We start from the raw sequence: 24,071 nt of genomic DNA, 5'->3' as shown, positions 1-24,071 counted from the left end.
AGGGGCAGCTTGGCTTGGCCAGGACCTACTCCCAAGCTCCCACCTCACCCACCCCAGCTCCCAGGCCCTCCCTTATCCCCAGGGATTTAAGTGCTGGAGCCCTGTAGAAGCCAACATTTTATTCCATGTCCATGAAGTTCTGGAGTGGCTCCACCCTGAGCCGGATCCTCTGGAGTGGGAGTGATACGGGCACTCCTCTTTGTCCCAGCAAGGCTCCGGCAGCTCCAGCTGCGGCGTTGAGGGATGGCACCAGGAAGCGCTGGGGTTTGGTATGGAGCGGGATCCAGGCAGGAGCTGGCACATGGAGGCACAAGGATGCAGCTTGGGAGTGCTGGGAGATCCCTGGGATCAGCGCTCAGCAGAGAGCAGGGGCTGTGGGAGACAGGGATGAGCTTGGATCCCTCAATCCTTCCCCACCCTCGGGACTGTGCTGGGGGGCAGCTTCCCAGTTCAGCTTTCCAAATCCACCCAGCGTGTCTCATACCTGGCGGGAGTCGGGGGAGTCGGAATCTGGGCGCTTCCAGCTGGGCCTGGCCAGAGCAGCCACCACCAGCACTCCAAAAATGAGGATGAGGAGCCCCATGGTGTTGGCAAACACAGCCTCAGCCGGCAGGAGCTTGTAGTCCATAGTCCCGTTCTTCCTGTAGCAGGGAAGAGAGGCTGGGAATGTTCTGGATGTTCCCAAAACCCCCAGCCCCAAACCTTGCAGGGAAGTGTGCAGGGAGCTACACACCTGAGGAAGTGCTCAGTTACCTTTTCTCTGCACTGGTCACTCCCAAATCCAGTCCAAATCCACATCCTGAGCACCCCCCACCCCTGTGAGGGCTCTTCCCAAACCCCCCTTTCCCTGTGAGGGCTCTTCCCAAGCCCCCCTTTCCCTGTGAGGGCTCTTCCCAAGCCCCTCTCCCCCGACTCTCACAGGCTGAAGAAAAGCTTCTCGTTGATTCCCGACGCGCAGGAAGCCACAGACAACATGAGGATGGCGGAGCCAAAGAAAACATGGATGGGCTTGTAGAGTGCTCGGAGCCAGGCAGGAGCCCAGGGAAGCAGGAACGCTCCAAAACCTGCTGCCCACTGTGGGAAGAGAAGGTGAGGGCAGAAAACTTGGGATGCTGGAAGGATTGGGGGATCCAGGAGGGGTTCTCACCTGGCAGGAGAAGAGCAGGACAGTGGCCAGCCCCATCCAGCTGTGCAGTGAGTACATGTTGGGCGTCCCTTGGGAATTATGGAAGCGGAACACGGCCGCCAGCCCCAGCACGGTCAGGACGAACGCTCCCAAAGCCAAGCTGCCGTGCAGCACCTTCCAGGGAAGCTTGGGGCCGTTCCAGGTGTTGGGAATGCGGTAAACCAGGGCGGCTGTGAGGGGAGGAAAAAAGTCAGGAAGGAGCCGTGCTGGGATCCCCGCGCTCCCTGTGCTCACCTGCGCCATAGAGCACCACCAATCCCGTCACCATCAGCACTGGGTGCCAGTTGAATGTCCGGGAGCTGCCATCCAGGGAAAAGCCCCCGCGCCAGTGCTGGCACCAGCTGCCCACCATGGCCACGCAGAGCAGTCCCAGCGTTCCCAGGAAGGCGCAGAAAGGCAGGAAGGGCACATCCAGCATGGCTGTGGGGTGGTGGTGGCACCTGTGGGTGAGTGAGGAGCTGGCTCATGCTCCGGATGCGGTGCCGGGGAGGAGCCACAGAAAGGGGAACTGGGAGCCCAAACAGAGTGTGGGGGGGCAGCTGTTTCCCAGATGGGAAAGGTGACAGGGATGGAGCTGCTTCCCAGCCAAGGATGGTGATCCAGCTGCTTCCCAGCCTGGAAATGGTAGCAGGGATGGATCCAGGATGGTGGCAGCTGGGGATGACTGAGGCGCCTTTTGGGTCTCTCCGACATCCCCAGGAATGGAGATGTCCTTTCCTTCAATGGAAAGGGGAACTGGGAACCCTGAGGGGCTGACCAGGGTCCAGCTGCACCCGGGACTGGGCAGGAGGCCAGAGATGGAACAGGACATGCAGAGCCAAATTCCCGGGCACGGCACTCCAGGGAATGGAATGGCAGCGACGGGCTCCCGGTGTCACCTGTCATGGTCCCCCTGGCAGGACCCGAGCGCTCTCATTTGCATGTGATTTGCATGTGCCCCCAGAAATGGGTATTTCTGTCCCCTCCGGGCTCGGGGGATGTCCCCACACCTCAAATCAGCTGCCTCAGGAGACACAGAGACAGGAAAGGGCTGGAGACACGCGACCCTATGGTTCCCCAAAAAGTGGGACACAAAGACTCACGGATCTCCCAAATCTGGGGTACTCGGTGCCATGGCTCCCTGAAATCTGGGAACACATGGCTCCACAGCCTCCCCCCCAAACCTGGGGCTGCCCTGGGCCTGAGGACACAGCGCCCGGCCCTGACACCACCCAAAACCCAGATCACGAGGTGCCTCGGCCCCTCCCAACCCCGGAGCCGCCCCTCGGCGCTCCCCACCCCGGGGCTGTACCTGGGCCCCACCGCCCCCTCCTCGTCACTGGGCGCCGCCATCTTGGCGAGAGCCTCTCTGCCTGCTCATCTCTATGGTTTTCCCGGCCACCCCAATGTGCAGCCACCGAGGGGAGCGGCGGCCAGAGCGGCCCCTGCGGGTCCTCCAGCCCTCACTTCCGCCCTCACTTCCGGCTCCGGCGGCCGTTTCCATGGGGACCAAGATGGCGGCGGCGGGTGAGCGCCCGGGGCGGGGGGCACGGCGGAGACCCACCGGGACCTCTGGGACCGGGAGCTCCGGACCCAGGGGCGTTTGGGCGTATCGGGCTGGCGACCCCGGGAGTGGGAAGGGAGCCAGGGCCAGGAGGAGAGGGCGGCGAGAGGGGGCCGGGGGACTCCGCAGTGGTGGCTGTGAGAAGGGGCGGAGTGACGCGGGGTCTGGAGGGGCAGAGAGTGATCCCTTAATCCTCATATCCAGCTCTTCCCGCCCCCCCCCCCTTATTTCCAGCCCTTTTACCCCCATTTCTAGACATTTTCTGTCCCTTGCCAGCCCCTTTTCCCGCGTCCACCACCATGTCTCCCCCTCAGGGAATTCAGCCCCCAGCACAGCCCTTTTCCTGCCAGGACACGGGGGATCCCTGTGCCCTCCGTCCCGCTCCAACCAGGATGATCCCAGAGGGGGCTGTTCCCGTGGGATATGAGTCCCACGAGGGCTGTACCTGCTCCCGTGTCCAGAAATTCCCGTCTGTCTCCTCACTCGTCTCCCTGTGCCCAGAGTGGGACATGCCCAAACGTGCTCAGAACTGCCCATGAGCTGGGAACAGCCAGGAATAACTGGCTTGGACACTGCTTCTTGGGTCTGCACGTCTCCCTCGTCCCTGGATTTCCTCATGGGAATTGGGCTGGATTTCAGGGGGAAGGGAGACACCAAACTGGAGAGGAGAGAGGGGGCACAGCTCACTGGGTTTTCCTGGTTTCTGGAATCCATCCCAATCCCTGTGCTCCCCCCCCAGGTCTGGGATGTCGGGAGAGGCCCTGCTGAGCCCCCCCAGTGCCATGATCCATTGGGAATGCCGGGGCTGAGGGCTTCAAGCCCCAGGAAGGAGGATGCTCCAGCCCAGCAACTACAGCCTGGTGCTGTTCCTGCAGTTCCTGCTGCTTTCCTACGACCTCTTTGTGAATTCCTTCTCGGAGCTGCTCCGCACGGCTCCGGCCGTGCAGCTCGTCCTCTTCATGTGAGTGTGGGGAAGGTGGGGCAGCAGATCCAGGAGATCCAGGACCCCACAATTCCTCTGTTTTCCCGGCAGCATCCAGGACATCGCCATCGTCTTCAATGTCATCATCGTCTTCCTCATGTTCTTCAACACCTACGTTTTCCAGGCGGGATTGGTCAACTTGCTCTTCCATAAATTCAAGGGGACCATCCTGCTCTCCGCAGCCTACCTGGCGCTCAGCATCTCCTTCCACGTCTGGATTATGGTAGGATGGGGTGGGCACAGCTGCTGGATTCACCCAAGGGATTTTTCCATGACCCCCAGCTTCCCACAGTCCTTTCTCACATCTCCCCCTGGAAGGTGCCCCATGGAAGATGTCCCATTCCTAATCCTGTGGCTGGCATTAGGCTGGGAGGGTCCTGCCCAATCCCAGCCCCATCCCAGCTTGTTCCCTAAGGGCCGTGACCCATCAGAAAATCCTCTTTCCTCAGGGAAAGCCTGTGCTAGCAGCTCCTGGTTTTTCTGGGATTAATCCCTTTACCTGGGACAGCTCCCTCCATTCCCACAGCTCCGAGGGCTGTCCAGCCTCCTGGATCTGTCCTGGCGGCACCTTCCCCTTTTCTTTCCCAAATAAACTCCTTCCTAGCTCTTTCCCAATGGAGCAGTTCCCATTCCCTGGACACCTCCTGAAGTTCCCTCCATCCTGCTGCCCTGTAGCATGGGGAATGTTTTTGGGGGTCAGGAGCCACAGCAGCTGCTCCAGTGCTGCCCACGCTGTCCGGGAAGGGGATTTGCAGGGATTTGCAGGGATCTGCAGTCTGAAGCCGGAATAGGTCCGGGCTCAATGCCTAAATCCCCTGAGCTGCTTAACCTTTGGGGTAGGGGGCTTCCCAACCTTTTCCAGGTGTTACTCCTGGCTTGGTGTCCCTCTGTCCTGCCCAGAGCCTTTGGAATGGGGAGAGGGGTCTGGGAGGGCTCAACGAAACTGCTCCAGGGGTTATTCCCAGTTTTCCACCCCCCTCAGAACCTGCGCTGGCGTGACTCTGGCCGCTTCATCTGGACTGAAGGTCTCCAGACCCTGTTTGTTTTCCAGAGGCTGGGTAAGGACTCCCAGGATCAGGGTGGGATCCTGCATCTTTTGGGGGTGCAGGGGGCCCTCTCTCATCCCAAAATTCCCTGCAGCGGCCGTACTCTACTGCTACTTCTACAAGCGGACAGCTGTGCACCTGGGAGACCCCCTCTTCTACCAGGATTCACTCTGGCTCCGCAAGGAATTTGCCCATTTCCGTGGCTGACGGATCCCCAGAATCCCCTGGAGTCTCCTTGCACTCCACAGGCTCTGTCGGGGTTGGTTCCAGCTCATCCTTTCTCTGGGGACCAGCCCTTGGGATTCTGAGAGTCAGCAGGAGACTCGTGGGGCGTCCCTGCATTTCAGGGCGACAGCCTTGGTTGGGACTGGAATGTTTTTGGAAACCCTAAAGAAATAAATTGGATGTGTTTTCCAGAGGCTGCCGGGTGTTTGTGCCCACCCGGTGTCACGGCCGCACTCCCAAAGGCCTTACATTTGTAACCCAGCTCAGCGCTGCGCTTGTAGCCGCAAAACGGGGATATTCCCGTATTCCAGTGTGGGATTCTTATCCCAATAGCTACGAGGGGGCGTGGTGTGGAGGGACGGGGACTCGAACCCGCGGCGTCAGCGACCGCTCCTCCAACCGGAGAGAGGCGCGGGAAGAGCGGCGGGGCGCGCGCCGCCAAACCATCAAGAGGGGAGGGAGATAGAGCGGCTCCGCCCTCGCGCGCCCGCGCCCTCAGCGCCCCCGCGCGGGCGAGCGCGGCGGCGGCGGTGGTTCCCATGGAGATGGAAGATGGCGCCAAGGGGTGGGAGCGGGACCGGGGGGGCGAAACGGCGGATACCGGAGGATATAGGGAGTACCGGGAGGAATCCGGGCTGGGAGCGGCGTTGGGAACGGGGCTTGGGGGCGGCCAAGGCGCTGCGGGGCTCCGCGGGCCATGCCCGCCCCGTGCCCCCCCTCATGGCCGCCCCGTTTCCCCTCAGGCCGCCATCGCTCTTCGGCTCCACTGCAGGTCCTGCTCTTCCTCAACGGCTGGTACTGCGCCACATATTTTCTCCTGGAAGCGTTCGTGTTCGTGTACAAAGGTGAGTCTTTCCCTCCAGAACTCTTCCCGATCCCGCCGCGATGGGCAGGAATGTGGTGCTGAGGGCGGTGCTTTTCCTGCAGTGCTGCTCCTGCCCTATCCCGTCTCCAACTTGGTGCTGGACATAGTGCTGCTCCTCCTCTACCTCGGCATTGAGGCCACACGCATCTTCTTCGGTGAGTCCCCCCGAGTTCCAGAGGCTCCACAGGGAGTGCGGAGTCCTGGGACACCCTCAAAGAGCGTCCCTGGATGTTCAGGTTGGACGGGGCACAGAGTAACCTGGGCTAGTGGAAGGTATCCCTGCCCAGGGGAACGGGACATTTAACTTTCCTCCCCACCTAAAACCCTCTATGATTTCCATGATCTGATCCCAACTCTGTGTTCCACAGGCTCCAAGGGGAACCTGTGCCAGCGGAAGGTGCCGCTGTCCCTCAGCCTGGCACTTACAGTGCCGGCAGCTGTGCTGGCCGTGTACTACCTGCTGCTCCAGACATATTCCCTGCGCCTGGAAGCGTTCCTGAGTGCCATCCTGCTCCTCTTCTATGGCCTGGAGCTGCTCCTGGGCTTCCTGGCACTGCTCTCCTTCTCCAGGTGCCGCATCCTGGGAACTGGGGGACCCAGCACAGGAGCTGCCAGGTTGGTGTCCACACATCCCTGTCTCTGTCCTTTTCCACAGCACGGATCCCTACTGAGGGCACAGCCCAGGGAGGGACACAGGGAAGCATCACCTGTACCAGCTCCACTTTCCAACCCTGGGAAGGGGGATGATCCCACCTTTCCCACCTGCTGCCACCTGGACATATCCCTCCCACGTTTGCTGCTTCTACATGGACATATCTCCCATTTTTCCTGCTTCCCACTTCACCAGAGACCTGCTGCCACAGGGATTCGTCCCTCCCTTTTCCCACTTCCCACTTCACTCACTACTCCCTGGACACATCCCTCCCACCTTTCCCACTCTACACTCCACTTGGACTCCTCAGAGCCTGAGCCAGCTCAAGGTATGAAGAATCCTTTTTTTTGTTCCCTATGACTTTCCAGAATAATTCACTATTTTCCAATAAATATTTATTTTTACCCAGAGCCCAGGAATGTGGGTCCCCCCAGGAATGCTCAGGTGCTTCCAGCACCTCAGAGCTGGTTTGGGAAGCACAGGAGCCCATTGGAGGAGGAAGAGGGTGAGGGATAACAGGTGCAGAGCCCTCCCCAAATCCCTCCCATTCCCTCATTATCCCAAATCCCACTGTAGGAAGGCAACAGGAGCACTGTATAAAAGACTGACAACGTCATCCGAGTTTATTACACAATTCCAACCTATCCAAAGACAAATCTAATCACTGCGAGCAGGAGGGGCGGCGCCTCGCCGGGGCTTCCAGGGATTTGCTCTGCAATTTGGGGGAATCTTTTTCCCCACTCCACTATTTGGAAAGAAACTAAAAATCTGTGGCGGTAAGTAAAAAAAAACCCGGAGCTCTCCCGCCGTGTGCTCCCACCTCGTGGGGCTTGGGAAAATTGGGGTGGCTTTTCCTGAATTTGTGTTATTTCAACTTAAAAAGACTTCCAGGGCCTGGGTTTTCCCACCTGGGCATGATTCCAGCCCTGGAAGTCACCCAGTGTGTCCCGGCTTATCCCGACCCTCCTGGGCTCTCCCTCTCCTTCTTGGGATCCCAAGGGGACATGAGAGGGTCACAGCCTGCCCTGCCTCTTCCGCTTCCTCTAAAACAAGGAAGGCTCTGCGGGAGAGGCCAGAGCTGCCGTTTGGGTGGGAATGCTGCTGTGGGGAATGTCAGGATAGAGAGGGTGACCCCCAGCCCAGCTCCAGCCCCTTCTTCCCAGCTCCTGGAGGGTGAAGGGGCAAAGGAGGAGCGTGGCACAGTGTCCTGCTAGGGTGATGGGGATGGGAGTGTCCCCAGGCAATCCAGAGGATGGCACATGACTCCTGATGCCGGGATTAGGAGCTGTGCATCTCCAAGCCCCCAAGCTGCACAGGGAGGGCTCCATCCCCTCCGTTCCTCCCCCCAGACTGGGAAGGGCTCACAAACCTCCCTCCATGGAATAAAAGCACCATTTCTCTTTGGGTCCAAGTATCCACAGAGCGGAGCGGGATGGCCCCGGGAAGCAGCAGCAGTGGTGGGGGGGGGATTCCCAAGGCCACGAGGTGCAGGCGGGGGTCCCGCCCGGAGGGGGCTGGGGGTGGTGGGGAAGGGACCGGGATGGGGCAGAGCGGCCTCGGGCACGGCGTCCTGGTCGAGGTGAGGAGATACGAGTCCATTAAAAACCACTTCCTGCCAAATTCCTGCCGGAAGAGAGGAGAGGAATGGTCGGAGCGCCCTTCCTTTATCCCTCACACTTCCGGGGGATTCCTGAGCCTCCCACCTGTCTCAGTGGTGCCGGTCCCTGTCTCTGTCCCTGTCCCGATGCCGCTCATGCTCCCGGCTCCGCTCCTGGAAATAATCCTCATGCCGATCGTCGCTGTGGAGCAGATCCCGGTGCCGCCGGCTGCTCTCACGGGACCGGCTGGGAGAGCGCTCCCGGGATCGGTGTCTTTTCCTTTGGGAAAAGAGGAGACAAAACCCAAAGAGTGACTTTTAGTCGCTCACCTGCGGGGAGGATCACGTTCTCTGGATCCAGGGGGATACCTGGAGCTGCTGCTGGAGCTGCTGCTGTAGGATTTGGCCTCAATTCCATGCAGGCAATCCTTGAGGGAAGAGAGGAGGACGCGGCACCGCTCATCGCTGGCCACGCGTGACTGCTTGATGACAGCGATGGCCGTGAGCAGCGTCTCGATGGCGTTGCTGTAATCCCCTGGGGGAGCGGAGCAGGGGGTCAGGAGCAGGAATCCATCCTGGGATGGGGGGACATGAGGGACACGGGAAGTACCTGCACTGGCGCCGGACACCGCCTTGGAAATGGCGCTGCTGGAGATGGCGCGGTTGCGGTTCATGATCTCCTCAAACTCGCCTTCGCTCACGGCCGGGATCGGCGGGCCCAGCTCCCGGCTGTTGGCACAGAGCGAACCGGGAGTCAGCGGGATCCTCCCCGAGCATCCCACCCCCATTCCTGCCCGGCTCACCTGCTGTGGTTGTAGGGAGCCATGGCCTTGCCGTAGGTGTCCGGAGGGGGTCCCAGGGCGGCGGTGGGCGGCGGGAAGAAGGCGGGATTGAGGTGCAGGGCAGGGGGCACAGCTCCCGGCGGGGGCACAGCCAGGGGCGGGGGCAGCCGGGGCGGCGGTGGCAGCAGATGCTGGTAGGGAATTCCGGGAGGAGGTGGAGGGACTCCAAAAGCGGAGGAGAGAGGAGGTGGGGGGGGCATGGGAGGGGGGGGCAGCCCCATGAGGGGCAGCGCAGGGGGGCGGCTGAAGAAGGGCAGGACTGAGGGAGGCTTCTCCATGCGGGCAGGGGGCAGCGCGTTCTCTGTCGGTGTCGCCCGGCCGTCCACTGCATCCATGGAATCTCGGGAGTGGGCCCGTGGTGGCACACCTGGAAGTGGCACAGGGAAAACAGCTGTGAGGTGCAGCTGGAGGGTGTCCAGGTCTCTGAGACCTCCTCCTCCTCCTCCCACCCCTGGAGGGCTGGAGGTGCCCAGAGGGAGATCCAACCGGCCACACATATCCTCCGCTTCCATGTGTTTTTCTGTATGGTGCCCTGGGGACAGGCAGGTCACAGGGACAGGAGCCAAAAGCCACAAGGAATGGTGAGAGATTCCCCAAAGGCATCCAAAGACCCGGAGAGCCTGAGATCCACACATGGATTTGGAGAGGCCCAAGCATGGAGGAATACAAGGGGACAGAACCCAAGTGCTGACAGCAACAGAGCTCCTGCCAGAGGAAGGAAAACTCAGCATTCCAAGGGGGACAAGAAGCCTTGCTCTATCCAAAGAGACTTTGAGGATGAGACAGAAGGGGTGTGGCAGGAGCCACGGCTCCCAGCGGTGCCAAAGGGTGCATGGGAGCTCCGCTGTGCCCTGGGGGCAGCCGGAACTTGGCCCAGGGAACACTCCCTGCTCCACCTAAACTTCAAGGCAAGTCGGGACACAGCCTAAGCACCAAGCAGCTGATTCCCTCAGGCACCAGAGCTGAAGGAAGGGAGCGAAGCAGTTCTGCTGGGAAAGGGGAGTTTTCCTTGCATAAAACATGCCAAGGGATCTACAATGACTAGAGCTGGCCAAGACCTCCTCGGACACGCTCCTGCCAGGACAATCCCTGCGGATCCCATCGCATCGCTGCGGAGTGAGGCCAGGACCACCTATCGCCATTGAGGGATGCCCACGGCCAGGCCCCAGCTGGAATATTCCTCCAGTGTTGGGCACCTTACCTCCGCAGGGATGGAAAAATTCTGGAGCAGATCCAGAGAGGAGCTACTAATAGATATGGAGGGTCTTAGCTATGCTGAGAGCCTGAAGAGCTTAAGCCCATTCAGTTTGGAGAGGAGGAGGAGGAGGCTACGAGGGATCTTCGCAGTGTGGGAGCACCTAAAAGGGGATCATAAAGACTCGGGTCAGGAGCTAATCCAGCTCAAGAATGGGAAAAACAACCCCCAGACGCTCCTGGCAGGGTCTCCCCCCATCCCGAGGGCTCGCTGGGCTGGGCCTGGCAGCTGATCCAGGGGAGTTTCGGGATGTGTGTGAGGTGGAACCCCCCAGCCCGTGTCACACCGGCGCCGCACTCACGTTTGCGAGCCTGAGCCTCGAACTGCGACAGGTTCTGCCGGGTCGCCAGCCTCACCTCCACCTTGTCTCCGTTCAGGATCTTTCCGGGAAGCAGCTCCAGGAGTTTATGGACCGAGTTCTCAGAGGCGACCACCACCTCCGCATACCTGTGCGGGAGAGAGGGAGGTTGAGCCCTGAACCCACTGCAGAGATCCCCCAGACCCTCCTCCTGATCCCCCCATCCCACTGTTCCACGCCCCCTCCTTACTTTTCCATGCTATTTGGGATCTTCCATGAATTCCCTGTGCCAGGCAGGAACAGCGCTGGCTGCTCCCTCACCCTCCACAAAACAACGGATGTGGCAGTGAGGGCCTGGCTCCCACCATTCCCACCTGAAATTCCATTGGCTCTCACCCCTTGGATTGGCCATTGGCTCGGTTCTCCGCGAATTTCAGCTCCACCACGTCGTAGACTCCGACAGAGCGGATGGTCTGGATCAGCTGCTGGTCAGTTGTCCACTGAGGGCATAGGGAACAGGCTGGTGTCCATGTCAGTCCCCAGTGTCCCCCACCCACCTAAGGAATGTCACCCCCAGACTCCCTCAGGGAGCTTAAAATCCTCTGGAACAAGCCTTGGGAATGGATAACAGAGACAAGTTCTCCAGACAAGACAGGGCCTTCCCAAAATTGTCCCTGCATCCATGAATAGGAGAAGGCGACTCAGGAGCAGCACCCCAAAGTCACAGCTTCAAAGGGACACCGGTGGATACCCCATCCCAGAAGCTCCTCAGGGATACAAATCCCTTTTCCTTGAGGGTCACAAAGCCAAGCCTAGCTCACAATCCAGCCCAGGACACCAGCTCAGGATTGAGGAGGAACAGGCCCCTCAAAATCCCTGCCACTCCCCTAGAGAGCCCAGCAGCCTCTCAGAGGTTCCCCAGGAATCCCAAATTTCCCAGGAAGATGAACTCACCCAGGAGAAGCTCCCAACGTAGACGGCGGCCCTCTTGTTCCGGAGTCCACTGTAGGTGTACAGGATGGCCGGGGGTTTGCTGTTGGGCTTGGGAGACGGCTCCTGACGGATCTCTGGAGGCGCTTCCGAGCTGCTGGAACGCTTTTCCTGGGGCTGGGAGCTGGCTGCTAACACGTCGTCGTAGAGATCCATCTGGTCAGCATTACTGAACTCCGGGTCCTGCTGGGAAAACGTCATGAGCTCCTGGCTTGGGAAGGGCTTGGGAAGCCTTCTTTGCTGTTTCCAAACCTGCTGTCTCAATTCCCAAGCGGAATTTCCAAGCTGAGACCAAAGGTTTAAGGCCCAGATTGCTTGGGTGGGGTCTGTGCATAGCTGGGAATTACACCAACCCCTTGCCTGGGCAATCCCAAAAAACAGGATGATGGGCTCTGATTTAAAGGGATCATGGAATGGTTGGGGTTGGAATAAGGACCTTATCCCTTCCCACCCCCTGCCATGGGACACCTTCCACTATCCCAGGTTGCTCCAAGCCCTGTCCAACCTGGCCTGGAACACTCCCAGGGATGGAGCAACCAGAGTTTCTCTGGGAAATCCATTCCAGGGCCCCACCACCCTCACAGGGAAGAAATTCTTCTCAATATCTCATCTAAACCCCCACATTCCAAGGACCAGTCCACTTGGATCCCACACAACAGGAGAAGACCCTGCTGCTGCCACCAGGAAGAAATTCCCAATTTGGAGGGCAAGAATTCAGTGGTGAAAAAACAAATGTCCTCCAGGGATGAGCCTCTCGCTCCTTGGCAACACACACTTTCCAAAAATCCAACTTGGGGAATTGCACACCCCCCCTCAAACTGTCCCCAGCACCCCAAACTTGCTCTTTTTTTTGGAAAAAAGCTTTTTAGGGTAGGAGCTCCCACACATTGGATCTGTCCCCTTGGCAGAGGAAGCTCAGGAAGTTCTAGAGCTGGGAATTCCAGCATGTCCTAGATCTGCCTCCCAGTTCCCACTCTGTCCAGGCTATATTTAATTTGGAGTGTCCAGCAAGTGCTGTATTTACTATGGATCCCAGTTCCTTGTCCAGACTGCACTGCACGTTTCATCCCACAAAATCACTCCATGAGGATCCATCCCAGAGGAGCTGGTGTGCCATAAAAAACAGGGGTTCTGCTCCCAAATTTTCAGTTCCAGGGAGTTTGTATAATGTTTTCTGCTGAAGACTGATTGCAATTGCAAACATTCCATTGGGAGCTGGTCAGAGAAGGATGCTCAGCACACAGCTTTCCACAAGGATTGTGGAAATCCTGGAATCCAAAAGTCCAACCATTTTCCCTCTCCCTGAACTTTTGCATCCAGCTCTTTCCCTGGAGCTGATAAAAGAAGAATTTGAAAAGGGAGCTGTAGTTTTGTGTTCATTCCCCAAAAAAAGCTCAAGTGTTTGGTTAATCCAACTCCCACGCTCCCACCTCCACCAGGAGACTTTGGACACAGCCCAAGGCTGGAAGATTCCCGCCTGGAAGTTTCAGAAAGTCAAGACCAAAAATAGGAAGGAGGGGCTAGAAGAGGAATCCCTTGGAATCCCTCAGTTCTGCTACTTAGGGGATGCTTCAGCTTGGGAGATTTTAGGGATTCTCCTGCTCCCAGTCCATGCACACTGACTTGAGGTGCACAGAGACGAAGCTGGGCACTGTTAGTGGGAATCACCATGTGGGAATGTGGGATTTAGAATTACACTGGCATCCCTCGAGTGCCACAGGGACACCACAGCACCTCCCCACTGCTTTGATCCTGGGCATGGATTAATTCCAGGTTTCCTCCTGCCACATATCCCAAAGAGAGTGACATGCCAGAGTCATCGGCCTGGATCATCATTCCAGCTTTGAGAATCCTCCATCCACTTGGGCTTCCCAGGAGATTCCATGGAATATTCTCACCCAATAACCAGAAGAAGCTTCTCTTGATCACTCCAGGAGCTCATAGGAATTCCTTTCTCCATGGTGATTCTTTTCTCTGAGTGCTTTGCTTCCAGTTTCCATGACTTTTCCTCTTGCCAACTTCCCTCCACAGGCTTTCCATGGCAGTTTCTAATTTTCCAACATCTGCCTTCACACTTGCTTTCCCATATCCATGAACGCCCTAAAATCTGCTTCTCCAACACCCCCTTCCATCATCATTTCCTGCTGTGAATCCCAGATATTCCTGGGATGGGACAAGCAGCACAGGAACAGCGAGTTCCCGCACAGCTTCCCAGCCTGGGTGATCCCATGGATTTGGCTCCTGGTACCCTCTCACTGTGTAATTCCCTGGAAGTGCCTCTTCCAGCTGGGATTTCTCATTTTTCCAACCAGGACACAGCTAAGCTCTTATATCCCAAACATTCCGTGACCAGCCACGTGTCACAACCTGCAGGGAAACCCTTTAATCACAGCTGGAGGTGGCAGCCACTGAGATTTGGGAATGATTGGGAATGATCCTGCCCTTTTCCCAGACACACCAAGTTGCATCTTCCACCGGGATGAGCTGCAGGACACTGGGATATCTTCCCAAAAAAGAGGGGGGGAATCTGCACCCCCATCCCAGCCCTCACCTGGGTGAACTCCTCGTCGGCGTAGATGTCAATCAGATCCACTCCCTCGGACATATTTCCAGAGGCGGGAAAAGCGGGAGCCCGGGCTGGGACCGGGCGGAGCCAGGACACGAAGGTGCTCTGGGAAGGAGGGGCAGGGGGTCAGTGAGGCCTTGGGGACACGGTGGGGGGGTCCCCCCAAATCCCTGTGTGCCCCAAATCCCATTTCCTCACCCCAATCTCTGTGGGCCCCTTAATCTCCTCTTCCCTCCAAATCCCTGTGCCCCCTAAATCCCTTCTACCCCCTCAATCCCCTCTGCCTCTCAAATCTCATGACGCCCCTAAATCCCTGTTCCCCCTAAATCCCCTCTCCCCTCTAAATCCCTGTGTCCCCCCAAATCCCACGTCCGCCCTAAATCCCTGTGTCGCCCCCGAATCCCCTCTGCTCCCCAAATCCCTGTGCCCCGCTAAATCCCATTTCCTGCCAAATCCCGTGTACCCCCCAAATCCTTCCGTCCCTCCATATCCCGTCTCCCCCCCCAAAATCCCTGTCTCCCCCCAAATTCCTTATGCCCCCATGATCCCCCACTGCCCGCCCCCCCCCGCGCCACCCCGTCCCCGCCATATGCGGCCCTGCGGAGCGGCGCGGCCCGGGCTGGGGGGTTTGTGGGCAGGGGGAATGCGAGGGGAGGGGGCGGCGGGTCGCGATATGTCGCGATAGGTCGCGCCCCCCACCCCGGGCCCCCCCTCCCCCCCGATCCCAGCCCCGCGCGCGCCGCCCGCGCTCACCGCCAGCGCCGCCGCGCCCACTTCCGGGCGTGGCCACGCCCACTTCCGGCACCCCCCGCCCCATAGAGTCGGGAGGGGGCGCGGCCAGAGCGGCGCGCGGCAAGATGGCGGCGGCCAGGGTTGGGGGGGAAGGGGGGGAAAACTGGGAGGGCAAAGGGGAGGGAAAGGGGTAAATGGGGAGAGAAAGGCGGGAGAGCGGAAAAAACAGGTTAAAATGGGAGGGAAAGGGTAAAAAGGGGTGAAAGGGGAAGGGAAAAATGTGGGGAAAGGGGGAAAAGAAGTGGGAAGGGGAAAAAGGGAGGAAGAAAGGGGAGAAAGGGGGAAGGAAAAGAAGGGGAAAGGGATGAGTTTTGGGGAAAGGCAGGATGGAGGAAAATTGGCGAATTGCGGGAAAAAAGGGGAGAAAAAGGAGGAAAGTCTGAGCAGGCAGAAGAGCGTTTGGGGGGGAGAAGGGAGGTCTGGGAGATTTATGGGATGTGGGCAGCAGGGTTTGATGGGGGTGGAACTGGGAATCGTATCCAGCAGGATCTGGGAAGTTCTCTGTGTGTAGGCAGTCCCAGGCCTGACATCTTGGTGCTTTCCCTTTTCCCTCCAGCTCTGCTTGCTGCGCCGGCATCTCCTGTGGCCACTGATCCCTCAGCGCGGCTACCGGGGTGATTCCCCCACGGATTCTGGGAAGGACGTGCTGGAGATCCCGCTGCCCCCCTGGCAGGAGCGTCCGGACGAGCCACTGGACACCAAGAGAGCCCGGCTGCTGTACGAGAGCAGGAAGAGGGGGATGCTGGAAAACTGCATCCTGCTCAGGTGGGCTTGGCTCAGAGTATTCCAGGTCCTTTCATTAACAGGGAAGAGTTTAGTGAGGTAGCACAAAAATCCATGGGATAGGTGACTCCAAGATCTTGCTGGGCTAGCGTCCAATGATGGAATAGAGCTGGGAGAGCTCAGTGAGCCAAAAGCCATTGGGAAGAATGTATGTAAATCCTGGGACATGTGTGAACACAAGGCCAGTTGGATTTTGGGATCGAAGGAGAGACTAGAGACATAGAATGGTGGAATTCTGGAATGGTTTGGGTGGGAAGGGACGTTAAGGACACCTTTCACTACCCCAGGTTGCTCCAAGCCCAATCCAGCCTGGCTTGGATAATTCCAGGGATGTGGCAGCCACAGCTTCTCTGGGAAATCCATTCCACTCTCTCGGGAGTATCTTCCCAGTATCTCATGTGAACCAGCACATGGAATTCTGGAATGGTTTGGGATGGATGGGACTTAAGGATCATCCAGTTTCACCCCCTGCCGTGGGCAAAGATACCTTCCACCAGACCAGGTAGCTCCAAGCCCTAATCCAGCCTGGATAAGGGGATTCCAGGGGTGGAGATTCCACAGCTTCTCTGGGAATGCTGTGCTGGCATTTTCCCACCCGCTGAGGTGAAAGAGAGCAGGCTGGGGGTCCATGTTTTCCAGGATCTGGCTCTCATATCCCAGCTCTTCCTTCATCTCCCGCTCATCCTGATCCATCCCTCTTCAGCCTCTTTGCCAAGGAAAACCTGGCGCGCATGAGCAAGGAGCAGCTGAACCGCTACGACCGCCTCATCAACGAGCCCAGTAACGACTGGGACATTTATTACTGGGCCACTGGTACGTGTGGCCACACCCTGGGACACCGGGATGGCACTTTGGGACAGCACTGAGCTGATTTCTCCCTCTTTTCCCCTCAGAAGCGAAGCCGACGCCGGCGGAATTTGAGACCGACGTGATGGCCATGCTGAGGGAATTTGCCAAAAACAGGAACAGGGAGCAGAGGCTCCGGCAGCCGGACCTGGAATATCTGTTTGAGCCACCACGCTGAGGGAGGGGACGCCTCTGTCCCCATTCCCTGGAGCAGTGCAGGGATACGGGGCTCTGGACTGGTGCTTCTGCCTTCCCTGTGGTTTTCCTCTTCCAGCAGCCTTTGGACACTCATGGAACGCTGAATAAAGCCGTGGCTACCGGCCCCGCCTGGCTGCTGGCCCTGCCCCTCTCCTGCTTTGTGACATCGGGGTCGGGCCCTCGGGGACATTCCCAGCTCGATCTGGCGCATCCCACCTCACTGATTTTCCCAGTTCCCACCTGTCCCTTTTCCCAGGGCCCCCAGGAGGTGGCCCCACCCCGGGGCGGGGGCTGTAGTGGTGCTGGAGCAGAACATTCCCGGTGCCCTCCAGTGACAGCCTCCCCGGGAGCTTCCCCTTGTCTCGGTTACCAGGAGACAGAGTCGCATTCCATGGGCACATTCCGCAGCTTCCGGGCCTGCTGGGACGGCCCCGCACCTCCAGCCATGGCGTAGGGCCGTCCCTCGGGCTGCTCCCGGCGCCAGGGGGCCATTCCCAGGGCCGGGATGCCTTCCCTGCCGCAGGACTCGCCCGCCGCGGGATTGGGGACGGGGTTCCCCGTGGTGAGGGGCCCCCCCTCCGAGCTCATAGGCTTTTATATCACCACCTACGAGGCGGCCTTTGGGAAGAGGCCCACGGGGTCACCCCAAAAGATCGAGGGGTGGCGTGTTTTGGGGTTTGAGCCCCCCTGTGAAAGGAGCATACACCCCCTCCTCGGTGTCCACACCGGCTCGGGATACGTCACCAACAACTACTCGGCGCTCTGGTCCCTGATCACCCCGCACGTGGAGCGGTAGGTCCCTGCTCCTGGAGTTTGGGGGGCACATTTTGGAATTGCTCCATCACAGCCGTTCCCACCACAGTCAGGACACCGACGTGTCCACCACCTTCGAGGACTTCAAGGTCTTTGGGCGTCCGGATTTCCAAAGGATTTTGCCCCGGTGTGTGGATGAGCCAGAGTGTCGGTATCCCACTGGCTTCTCCTTTTCCCGCCTCCGTTTTGGGGAGGTGAGACCTCCAAAATCATCCAGAGGAAACAGCACCTGGAGCCACTGCACCAGTCCTACCCAGCCAGGTATGATTCTGGGGTCTTAGGAATCCCAAGGAAAGCTCCATCCTTATGAGGATTTTGGGGTGTTGGGATTCCCAGGAAACCTCCAACTGCAGGAGGGGTTGGGGCCCTGGAACTTCCAGGTCTAGCTCCATCATCAAGAAGGTTTTGGGATTATTGATGGTCCCAGAGCCACATCCAGCTCTGGGGATTTTGGGGTGTCAGTGTTTCTGGAGCCAGGTCAGACCTCAGGAGGACTTGGGAGTGTTGGAGACCCTCTGCACCTCCACAAACACAGTGGGACAGGTGTATCCAGGTAATGCCAGGCCTGGGGACATGGGACATCCCTGCTCCATCTGCTCCTCACAGATGTCCCACAGAAGGCGACAGAGCTGTTGGGTTTCACCGGGACCACCCCAAGGAGCGACCTCACCCTGCCAGAGCAGCCCGTGAGCGCCGTCCCCACCGTGTCCCCTGTTCCCCTCAGCACCCCAGGGGACACTTTTCCTCTCCCACAGCATGACGTTGGTGATGCTTGGATGGATTCATTTCCTGACATGTGCAGCAGCACTGTAAGCAGAGCGATGGGGTGGCAAGGGCAGGGGACATCCTGTCCCGGTGCTCCCAGTGGGCTCTGAGGCAGCAGGAGCTGCCTGGGCATGGGAATGAGCAGGATCTCATCCCTGTGTCCCCACACAGTACCAGCCTGCCATGGGTTACCCCGCCCCCTTCGCCCCGCCGGAGCTCCAAGTGGGGCCCAAGGGAGTCACTACCAGGAAGGTGGGTACAGCCATGTCTGCTGTCCCCATGTGTGCTGTCCCCATGTCTGCTGTCCCCATCCCTTTTCCTAAGGAACCACACCCCCAACACACTCCATCCCTCAGGAGCCGTTGACATACAGCACTATCCAGAACCAGTACCTGATCAACCTCTCACAGCTGGCCCCCATAGCACCAGGTGAGTTTGGGGAGGATTGCAGCCCCCAGGAGGAGTGGACACCCCCCTCACCAATCCCTCCTGGATTTTCCAGGCTGGTGGGCGCAGACTCCGATCACCTGGGCACCGAGATCCGTGGAGGGCATCCAGATCCCAAGTCCCAGTGGCTTCAGCACCAACAACCGCCCCACCAACCTGTGGCACATCAGTGACCCCCTGACCTGATCCCCCAAAAAAGTGCTGCCACATCCCGGGAGTCCCATCCTTGGCTTTTCCCAAATCCCCGTGGGAGGAATAAAGACCCTGCATGATGCCATTGGATAGCCGCCTCATTTTGGGTGTTTCCTGCATCCCAGAGGCTGGCAGGAGGGAAGGAGGGCGGGTGGAGGGGGGGGGTGTCACCTGGCCAGCTGCCACTGGAGGGCTGTACGAGCCCGGCTTTCCAGCTTTCCGAGCCGGCTTTGGGATGACACAGCTGATTTGCGGCAGGAAAATCCAGGCAGGGCTATGGTGGAAAGCAGGAGGATGATGAGGAGGAAGGACCCCTCAGCATGGGCAGCCATGTATGGCACTGGGGGCATTTGGAGAGGCTTCATCCATATCTTCCCTGGCCATGGGGAAGGGCATCTGGGCCCCAAGGAGTGGCTCCCTGCAGGGTCCCAGGGGATGTGAGGAATCACAGAGGGACTCCCCACCGGTTTTAGGACCCTCACCCAGTTAAGGCATCCACGCACAGCTCCGGGAGCCCCTCCTGCCGGTTTAGGGATTCCCACCCAGCCCAGGGACCCCGCACTCAACTTAGGGCCCCACACGCAACTGCAACTGGGTGAGGACGCTGATGCCAGGTTGCTGGAAAAGGTGTTGGGAATGCTGGGGTGCGAGGGGGCCCTGCGTGGTTTGGAGACAGACCGGGACAGGTAGGGCGGGAATAGGGCCGGGTAGGCGTGGGAACGGCGGGGCGGGACATGAATGGGGCTCGGTGGGCGTGGCCTGAATGGGCGCGGGAACGACGGGGCGGGAATGGGAGGGGGCGTGGCCCCCGCGCAGGTGGCACGGGCTCCTATTGGCCGCGGAGCGTTGCCATGGCCACGGCGTCGCCCCGCCCGCCCCGCCGGGTCCCGGCGCCGGTCCCGGTGCCGGTCCCGGTGAGCGAGGGGCAGCGGCGGCCCCTCGGGGCGCGGGGCCCGGCTGGCGGCCGCCGAGGGCCCCGACGGCGTCGAGCAGCGGCTGGAGGTGCGGGGCCGGCAGGTCCCGGCCGAGTTGTGGGCTCAGCAGGGGCTGCGGAAGCTCTACCTGAGCGACGCGGGGCTGCGGGAGGTCCCGGACGAGCTGGCGGAGCTGCAGCACCTGCGGACCCTCGCCCTGGACGGCAACGAGCTGATGGAAGTGCCCGAGGCCGTGTGCGACCTGCCCCACCTGGCGCACCTGTACCTGGGCCGCAACGGGCTGCAGGGGCTGCCGGCCTCCTTCGCCCAGCTCCAGAGCCTGCGCTGCCTCTGGATCGAGGGAAACTTCCTGGCGCACTTCCCCCGCGCCCTCCTGCAGCTGCCGGAGCTGCGCAGCCTCCAGCTGGGGGACAACCGGCTGTGCCGGCTGCCCGCGGCGCTGCCCCGCATGGCCGGCCTGCGGGGGCTCTGGCTCTACGGGAACCGCTTCCAGGAGTTCCCGCCCGTGCTGCTCCGCATGGATCACATCCGCGTCCTCGACATGGATCGCAACCGCATCGCCAGCTTCCCGGACCTCACCGGCCTCGCTTCCCTGCGCCTCCTGTCCTACGACCACAATCCCGTCCGGCAGCCGCCCTGTGTCGGGGATGAAGTGCAGCTGGTGGGGGACGGGGCGCAGGAATACATGGAAGCGCGGCAGGAGCGGCTGCAGAGCCTGCAGCACCAGGAGGAAGAGGAGGAGGAAGGCACCGAAGCCGCCCCGGTATCCCCTGAGGATGGGCCGGAGTATGGGGAGGGGGAATCTGTGGCCTTGACGGGATCTCCTGAGGAACTGTGAGCCTCTTTTCTCCTGAGGGGGTGCAGAGCCCCCACCTGCCTCCCAGGGAATTCCCATCCACGGCTGGGAAAGGAGGAAGTTCACAGCCTCCACAAAGGAAAACCAATGGTCTGAGGATCAGCCTTATGCAGTTGGGACAGCAGCTTTGTGTCCTGGATCTGCAGGGCTCATGGATCCCAATGGTTATCCCATCTGAGAGCATCCCACCTACTCCAGGGTGCCTTGGATTGGGATACAGTCCCCTGCCCTGAGGGGTGATCCCGCACTGCCCCCCCGTGAGAATGGGGACATTTCCACTCCTTCACCTCTGAAAATCCTTTACTCCTGTCCCAATGGGCAGCACAGGAAAAAGCAATGCTGGTTGCATTCATTCCATGGATCCTGTCATCCTGAAGAGCTCCAAGGTTTGGGAACAAAGGCACAGCCCCTGAGAACCCAATTCTGCTGCTGAAATGGGGCTGGGGGAGAGAATTTTCCACCAGGCTCCTCTTGGCCATCAGGTTTGGGAAGGAGCTGATGGAAATTAGACCTGGGTCTAAGCACTGCCTTTCTCCAACCTGGACAGGATTTTGCCCCTGTGGGAAGAGGAGTCTCATCCCTGGCCCTGTCTGCCCCCAAATGGGCACCAGATCCAGGGCTGACACCTTATCCTTCCTCTTCCTCTCTCCAAGTGCCTCTTGGACCAAATGCAAGCAATAAAAAGCACAAATCCAAGGAATTTGTTGTGAGAGAACAGTGGCAGGGACCAGCCTCAGGGAAGGGGTTATTTGGGGTCCCCTAAAACCAAGTGACATATTCTGGTGTGCGACCACCAGCTCCTCTTATTTTGGACATCCAAGGAGTCCTGATTCCCTCTGCCCATCTCCGAGCTGAGCCGGTGTGGTGGGAAGCTTGGGGATCTGAGGTCTGGAGCTCGCTGGAGGTTTCAAACCATGCATCCGCTTTTAATGGCCATGGATTTGGGTTTGGGGCTGGGAGGCAGCCAGAGCTCCTGCCACATCCGCTCCAGCACTGGCAGGGCAGATGCTGCCCGCTTTTCCCTCCACTTCCTATTCCACAGCAGGAACCATGGCTGTTTTGGACATGTGGAGCTTCCTCAGCTGCGGAATGTGCAGGAGCTGTCGGTGCCAGCTCCTCTGGGGTAATTTCAAGGATTTGGGGCTTAGCAGGAGCTTGGAATCAAGTCTTCCCAATAGGTACCCAATAGGCTGTCAATCCCTTTTCCCACGCAGGTGTCCTTCACTGTAGGGCAGAGCATCCCAGGATCCTGTGACATCCCAGGCACACACTCCTGGAATTCTGGGTGTCTCCCAGCCTTTCATGCCATCGATCCTGGGTGCTGCTGCTTTATCTGGGAAGACACTGCTGCTAATTAGCAAGGAATTAACCATGATCCTGAGGGTTCTGACCCTGGCAGAGACCCTCAGCATCCCAAACCCCTGCTGCAGGCAAGATCTGATGCCACCAGCTCCATGCAGATCCTTGCCAGCCTACCCATTCGGCAGGAACTGGGATGCAGGTGGCTCTGGATGCCACCAGCCTGTCCCCATGGCTGGGATCAGATCCAGGAGCTCTGACATCTGGGAAAGGGGGGTCCTCCCTCTCTGCAGCCTTTTCCCACCACCCAGCTATTCCCAAGGAGCTGGGTTGGGATCCAGGCACCGGTGACGGTGCTGGTGACACCAGGACCAGGAGCTGCCGCAGTCAGTGGGAATCTGACAGATTCCGGCTCCGCTCAAGTATTTTGGGGCCGCTGGCACCGGCGAGTCCCCGCTCCCGGCAGTGCATCATCCATACGTCTGTCCCTATATATATCCCTGCCTCCTCTCCCGGCCCCGCGTGCGACGGTTTGTGGCCTCGCCGCAGCTGGGATCACGCTGCTATTTCCATCTGCTCCCACTGCCTGCCAGCACAAAGCAACGGGATTGGGAATAGCTGCGGATCCGTGCAACAGGAGCTTCGGGATCGCTGCGCTTTCAAAGATTTGGGAGGATAAAAGGAGTCCGGCGTTGGTGTAAGAGCCCAGGCAGAGCCAGGATCGGTGGCACTGATGACATTGGCAGCTTAGGAATGCCAAAATTCCCAGGTTTGGATCAGCTGGAGCTGGAGTGAGGGTAGGCAGCAGCCACCACCCCTCCACTGGGGTGCAGATGGCAAGGGGACAGCGTTGTCCCCTGCTGCCACCTGCGATACTGCATCCCAGGGCCTGAAGGGTGGGTCCAGAGGGATCTTATCCTGTGCAGGGAGGACACGGACGGCCCTGCTGCCATCCCTGCGTTTGGAGTTTCATTTATTTATTCAAGACCAGCATTCCGTGAATTATTTAACAGCCACCAGAGCCTTTGCAATGGCACCAGGACACAGGATATGGTTCCCTGCCCCTTCCTTTCTTTTGGAGCCACATTCCAGTCCCTATCCAGCACATCCCATGGCAAGGAAGTCAGCCCGGAGCTGGATGGGATGGGAACTCACCTGGCTCCAAGCAGGCTGCGGGGGGCACTGTTGTCCCTGAAGCATCCATGGGGATCCAAATCCCAGCAGGATCACAGAGTTTTGGGGGGATACTTGGTGATGGATGGGATAATACTGGGTGGATACTCAGGGTTGGGAGGAATAAGGCTGGGAGGGGGATGCCCACCCAGCTGCGGTGCCCCCATTCCCACCCCAGGATCCACCCTCTGCATTCCCCCAATCCCACAGATGACTCACGCTGGCAGTTACTGACTGTCCTTTATTACTGAGAGCAGGGGCTGCCTCCAGAAAACGAGGGGCCCTGCTCCCCAAAAATAGGATTCTTCAAAGGAGACGCCCCGACCCACGCGCCCCATCCTTGGCATCGCCAGCCGGGCACCCCCCGCTCCAGCCGCTCCCCAGCCAGGCTGGGCCGGGCTCTTTAGTGGATTTTTTTATCTTTTTTTGTCTTTTTTTTTTTTTTTTTTTTTTTTTTTCCTGTTTTTCTGTATTTTACACACCAGTTGGATGTTACCGTCACATGAAGAAGAGAGAACCTGAACAAGATCACGGCTACGAGCTCTAGAGTTAAAAATGAACACACAAACCCCCGGGGAGCCCGACCGCGGACGAGGAATCCAGCCTGGAAAAGCAGGGTGCCCAAAGGGCCACGGGGGGCACCCGGCTTGGCACAGCCCTGGCCCTGCCACCCCTTCCCCAGGCATGTAAGTCTCTTCTTTTATGTTAAAAAAAGAGAGAATATGACAAAAATACAAATGTCCCTAAAAGCGTTGTTATTACTGTAATAGCAGTATTATGACTTCTCTCCAGATTGTCCAAAATCGTCTAAATTGGGGCTGTGGGAGCTGCTGGGAGCCAAGGGTGCCACGGGGGGAGCAGGAAGACTGAGGATGATCTGGCGTCTGCCCGGAGAGCCACCACCGACCCCGTTGTCACCCCTGTG

The 24,071-nt window shown here is 59.2% G+C and overlaps 7 protein-coding genes across 13 annotated transcripts; 5 read left to right on the top strand and 2 right to left on the bottom strand.

The window, feature by feature from the left end:
- Positions 1–104: 104 nt before the first annotated feature.
- Positions 105–2,605, bottom strand: CYB561A3 (cytochrome b561 family member A3). 2 transcript variants are annotated; one of them, XM_005528966.3, is made up of 6 exons: positions 2,478–2,605; positions 1,421–1,626; positions 1,148–1,356; positions 920–1,074; positions 485–641; positions 105–372 (listed from the first exon to the last, which is right to left on the bottom strand). In XM_005528966.3, the coding sequence occupies exons 1-6, from the start codon at positions 2,516–2,518 to the stop codon at positions 349–351; spliced, it is 792 nt and encodes a 263-aa protein (XP_005529023.1). In that variant the 5' UTR covers positions 2,519–2,605; the 3' UTR covers positions 105–348. The 2 variants fall into 2 exon arrangements, with proteins under 2 accessions (XP_005529023.1, XP_087914551.1); XM_088058425.1 differs by lacking the exon at positions 2,478–2,605 and adding an exon at positions 2,269–2,378.
- TMEM138 (transmembrane protein 138) lies at positions 1,006–5,827 on the top strand. 3 transcript variants are annotated; one of them, XR_001331885.2, is made up of 6 exons: positions 2,578–2,692; positions 3,469–3,690; positions 3,763–3,934; positions 4,694–4,769; positions 4,852–5,016; positions 5,726–5,827. XR_001331885.2 is itself a non-coding variant. In XM_014257913.2 (5 exons), the coding sequence occupies exons 2-5, from the start codon at positions 3,563–3,565 to the stop codon at positions 4,962–4,964; spliced, it is 489 nt and encodes a 162-aa protein (XP_014113388.1). In that variant the 5' UTR covers positions 1,006–1,089; positions 3,469–3,562; the 3' UTR covers positions 4,965–5,176. The 3 variants fall into 3 exon arrangements, 2 of the variants coding, with proteins under 2 accessions (XP_014113388.1, XP_005529024.1); XM_014257913.2 differs by lacking the exons at positions 2,578–2,692; positions 5,726–5,827 and adding an exon at positions 1,006–1,089 and having other exon boundaries at positions 4,852–5,176; XM_005528967.3 differs by lacking the exon at positions 5,726–5,827 and having other exon boundaries at positions 4,852–5,176.
- TMEM216 (transmembrane protein 216) lies at positions 5,512–7,115 on the top strand. Of its 2 annotated transcripts, XR_001331884.2 has the most exons (6): positions 5,512–5,547; positions 5,726–5,827; positions 5,910–6,002; positions 6,216–6,417; positions 6,503–6,827; positions 7,076–7,115. XR_001331884.2 is itself a non-coding variant. In XM_014257912.2 (5 exons), the coding sequence occupies exons 1-5, from the start codon at positions 5,535–5,537 to the stop codon at positions 6,516–6,518; spliced, it is 426 nt and encodes a 141-aa protein (XP_014113387.1). In that variant the 5' UTR covers positions 5,512–5,534; the 3' UTR covers positions 6,519–6,909. The 2 variants fall into 2 exon arrangements, 1 of the variants encoding a protein (XP_014113387.1); XM_014257912.2 differs by lacking the exon at positions 7,076–7,115 and having other exon boundaries at positions 6,503–6,909.
- CPSF7 (cleavage and polyadenylation specific factor 7) lies at positions 7,097–14,826 on the bottom strand. The gene is made up of 10 exons (XM_005528970.3): positions 14,801–14,826; positions 14,033–14,152; positions 11,446–11,664; positions 10,888–10,991; positions 10,495–10,640; positions 8,900–9,305; positions 8,707–8,825; positions 8,466–8,631; positions 8,203–8,376; positions 7,097–8,122 (listed from the first exon to the last, which is right to left on the bottom strand). The coding sequence occupies exons 2-9, from the start codon at positions 14,084–14,086 to the stop codon at positions 8,208–8,210; spliced, it is 1,383 nt and encodes a 460-aa protein (XP_005529027.1). The 5' UTR covers positions 14,087–14,152; positions 14,801–14,826; the 3' UTR covers positions 7,097–8,122; positions 8,203–8,207.
- Positions 14,827–14,839: 13 nt separating this feature from the next.
- SDHAF2 (succinate dehydrogenase complex assembly factor 2) lies at positions 14,840–16,805 on the top strand. The gene is made up of 4 exons (XM_005528969.3): positions 14,840–14,919; positions 15,396–15,604; positions 16,326–16,435; positions 16,516–16,805. Exons 1-4 carry the CDS (start codon positions 14,905–14,907, stop codon positions 16,644–16,646), a joined length of 465 nt encoding a protein of 154 aa, XP_005529026.2. The 5' UTR covers positions 14,840–14,904; the 3' UTR covers positions 16,647–16,805.
- Positions 16,806–16,933: 128 nt separating this feature from the next.
- On the top strand, positions 16,934–18,968 carry LOC106628492 (uncharacterized). 3 transcript variants are annotated; one of them, XM_088058423.1, is made up of 6 exons: positions 16,934–17,458; positions 17,529–17,740; positions 18,086–18,165; positions 18,235–18,288; positions 18,416–18,496; positions 18,601–18,968. In XM_088058423.1, the coding sequence occupies exons 1-6, from the start codon at positions 17,172–17,174 to the stop codon at positions 18,862–18,864; spliced, it is 978 nt and encodes a 325-aa protein (XP_087914549.1). In that variant the 5' UTR covers positions 16,934–17,171; the 3' UTR covers positions 18,865–18,968. The 3 variants fall into 3 exon arrangements, with proteins under 3 accessions (XP_087914549.1, XP_014113389.2, XP_087914548.1); XM_014257914.2 differs by having other exon boundaries at positions 18,086–18,288; positions 18,601–18,673; positions 18,747–18,968; XM_088058422.1 differs by having other exon boundaries at positions 18,086–18,288.
- A 551-nt stretch (positions 18,969–19,519) lies between these two features.
- On the top strand, positions 19,520–20,656 carry LRRC10B (leucine rich repeat containing 10B). Its single transcript, XM_005529094.2, has 2 exons — positions 19,520–19,569; positions 19,807–20,656. The coding sequence occupies exons 1-2, from the start codon at positions 19,520–19,522 to the stop codon at positions 20,654–20,656; spliced, it is 900 nt and encodes a 299-aa protein (XP_005529151.2).
- The last annotated feature ends 3,415 nt before the right edge of the window (positions 20,657–24,071 follow it).

The sequence above is a fragment of the Pseudopodoces humilis genome, chromosome 7, assembly GCF_049639895.1.
Source record: "Pseudopodoces humilis isolate 2021_Gansu_Grassland_sample_001 chromosome 7, ASM4963989v1, whole genome shotgun sequence".
NCBI classification, from domain to species: Eukaryota; Metazoa; Chordata; class Aves; order Passeriformes; family Paridae; genus Pseudopodoces; species Pseudopodoces humilis.
The sequence above is the reverse complement of the archived record's forward strand: the minus strand, read 5'-3'. Positions and strand labels throughout refer to the sequence as shown.

Excerpts from the sequence above, each read along its gene's own strand:
- SDHAF2 (XM_005528969.3), top strand. Across the intron at positions 15,605-16,325 it reads GAAAACTGCATCCTGCTCAG|CCTCTTTGCCAAGGAAAACC; the intron begins GTGGGCTTGGCT and ends ATCCCTCTTCAG. Across the intron at positions 16,436-16,515 it reads CATTTATTACTGGGCCACTG|AAGCGAAGCCGACGCCGGCG; the intron begins GTACGTGTGGCC and ends TTTTCCCCTCAG.
- CYB561A3 (XM_005528966.3), bottom strand. The coding sequence starts at position 2,518 with ATGGCGGCGCCCAGTGACGAGGAGGGGGCGGTGGGGCCCAG. Across the intron at positions 642-919 it reads GAGAAGCTTTTCTTCAGCCT|GAAGAACGGGACTATGGACT; the intron begins GTGAGAGTCGGG and ends TCCCTGCTACAG. Across the intron at positions 373-484 it reads ACTCCCCCGACTCCCGCCAG|CCCCTGCTCTCTGCTGAGCG; the intron begins GTATGAGACACG and ends TGTCTCCCACAG.
- LRRC10B (XM_005529094.2), top strand. The coding sequence starts at position 19,520 with ATGCTGGGGTGCGAGGGGGCCCTGCGTGGTTTGGAGACAGACCGGGAC. Across the intron at positions 19,570-19,806 it reads TTGGAGACAGACCGGGACAG|GGGCAGCGGCGGCCCCTCGG; the intron begins GTAGGGCGGGAA and ends CCGGTGAGCGAG.
- LOC106628492 (XM_088058422.1), top strand. The coding sequence starts at position 17,172 with ATGCCTTCCCTGCCGCAGGACTCGCCCGCCGCGGGATTGGGGACGGGG. Across the intron at positions 17,459-17,528 it reads ATCACCCCGCACGTGGAGCG|TCAGGACACCGACGTGTCCA; the intron begins GTAGGTCCCTGC and ends TTCCCACCACAG. Across the intron at positions 18,289-18,415 it reads CTGACATGTGCAGCAGCACT|TACCAGCCTGCCATGGGTTA; the intron begins GTAAGCAGAGCG and ends GTCCCCACACAG.
- TMEM216 (XM_014257912.2), top strand. Across the intron at positions 5,828-5,909 it reads GTTCGTGTTCGTGTACAAAG|TGCTGCTCCTGCCCTATCCC; the intron begins GTGAGTCTTTCC and ends CTTTTCCTGCAG. Across the intron at positions 6,003-6,215 it reads GGCCACACGCATCTTCTTCG|GCTCCAAGGGGAACCTGTGC; the intron begins GTGAGTCCCCCC and ends TGTGTTCCACAG.
- CPSF7 (XM_005528970.3), bottom strand. The coding sequence starts at position 14,086 with ATGTCCGAGGGAGTGGATCTGATTGACATCTACGCCGACGAGGAGTTC. Across the intron at positions 10,641-10,887 it reads GCCAATGGCCAATCCAAGGG|GTATGCGGAGGTGGTGGTCG; the intron begins GTGAGAGCCAAT and ends TCTCCCGCACAG. Across the intron at positions 8,377-8,465 it reads AGCTCCAGCAGCAGCTCCAG|GAAAAGACACCGATCCCGGG; the intron begins GTATCCCCCTGG and ends CTTTTCCCAAAG.
- TMEM138 (XM_014257913.2), top strand. The coding sequence starts at position 3,563 with ATGCTCCAGCCCAGCAACTACAGCCTGGTGCTGTTCCTGCAGTTCCTG. Across the intron at positions 3,691-3,762 it reads GTGCAGCTCGTCCTCTTCAT|CATCCAGGACATCGCCATCG; the intron begins GTGAGTGTGGGG and ends TTTTCCCGGCAG. Across the intron at positions 3,935-4,693 it reads CCTTCCACGTCTGGATTATG|AACCTGCGCTGGCGTGACTC; the intron begins GTAGGATGGGGT and ends CACCCCCCTCAG.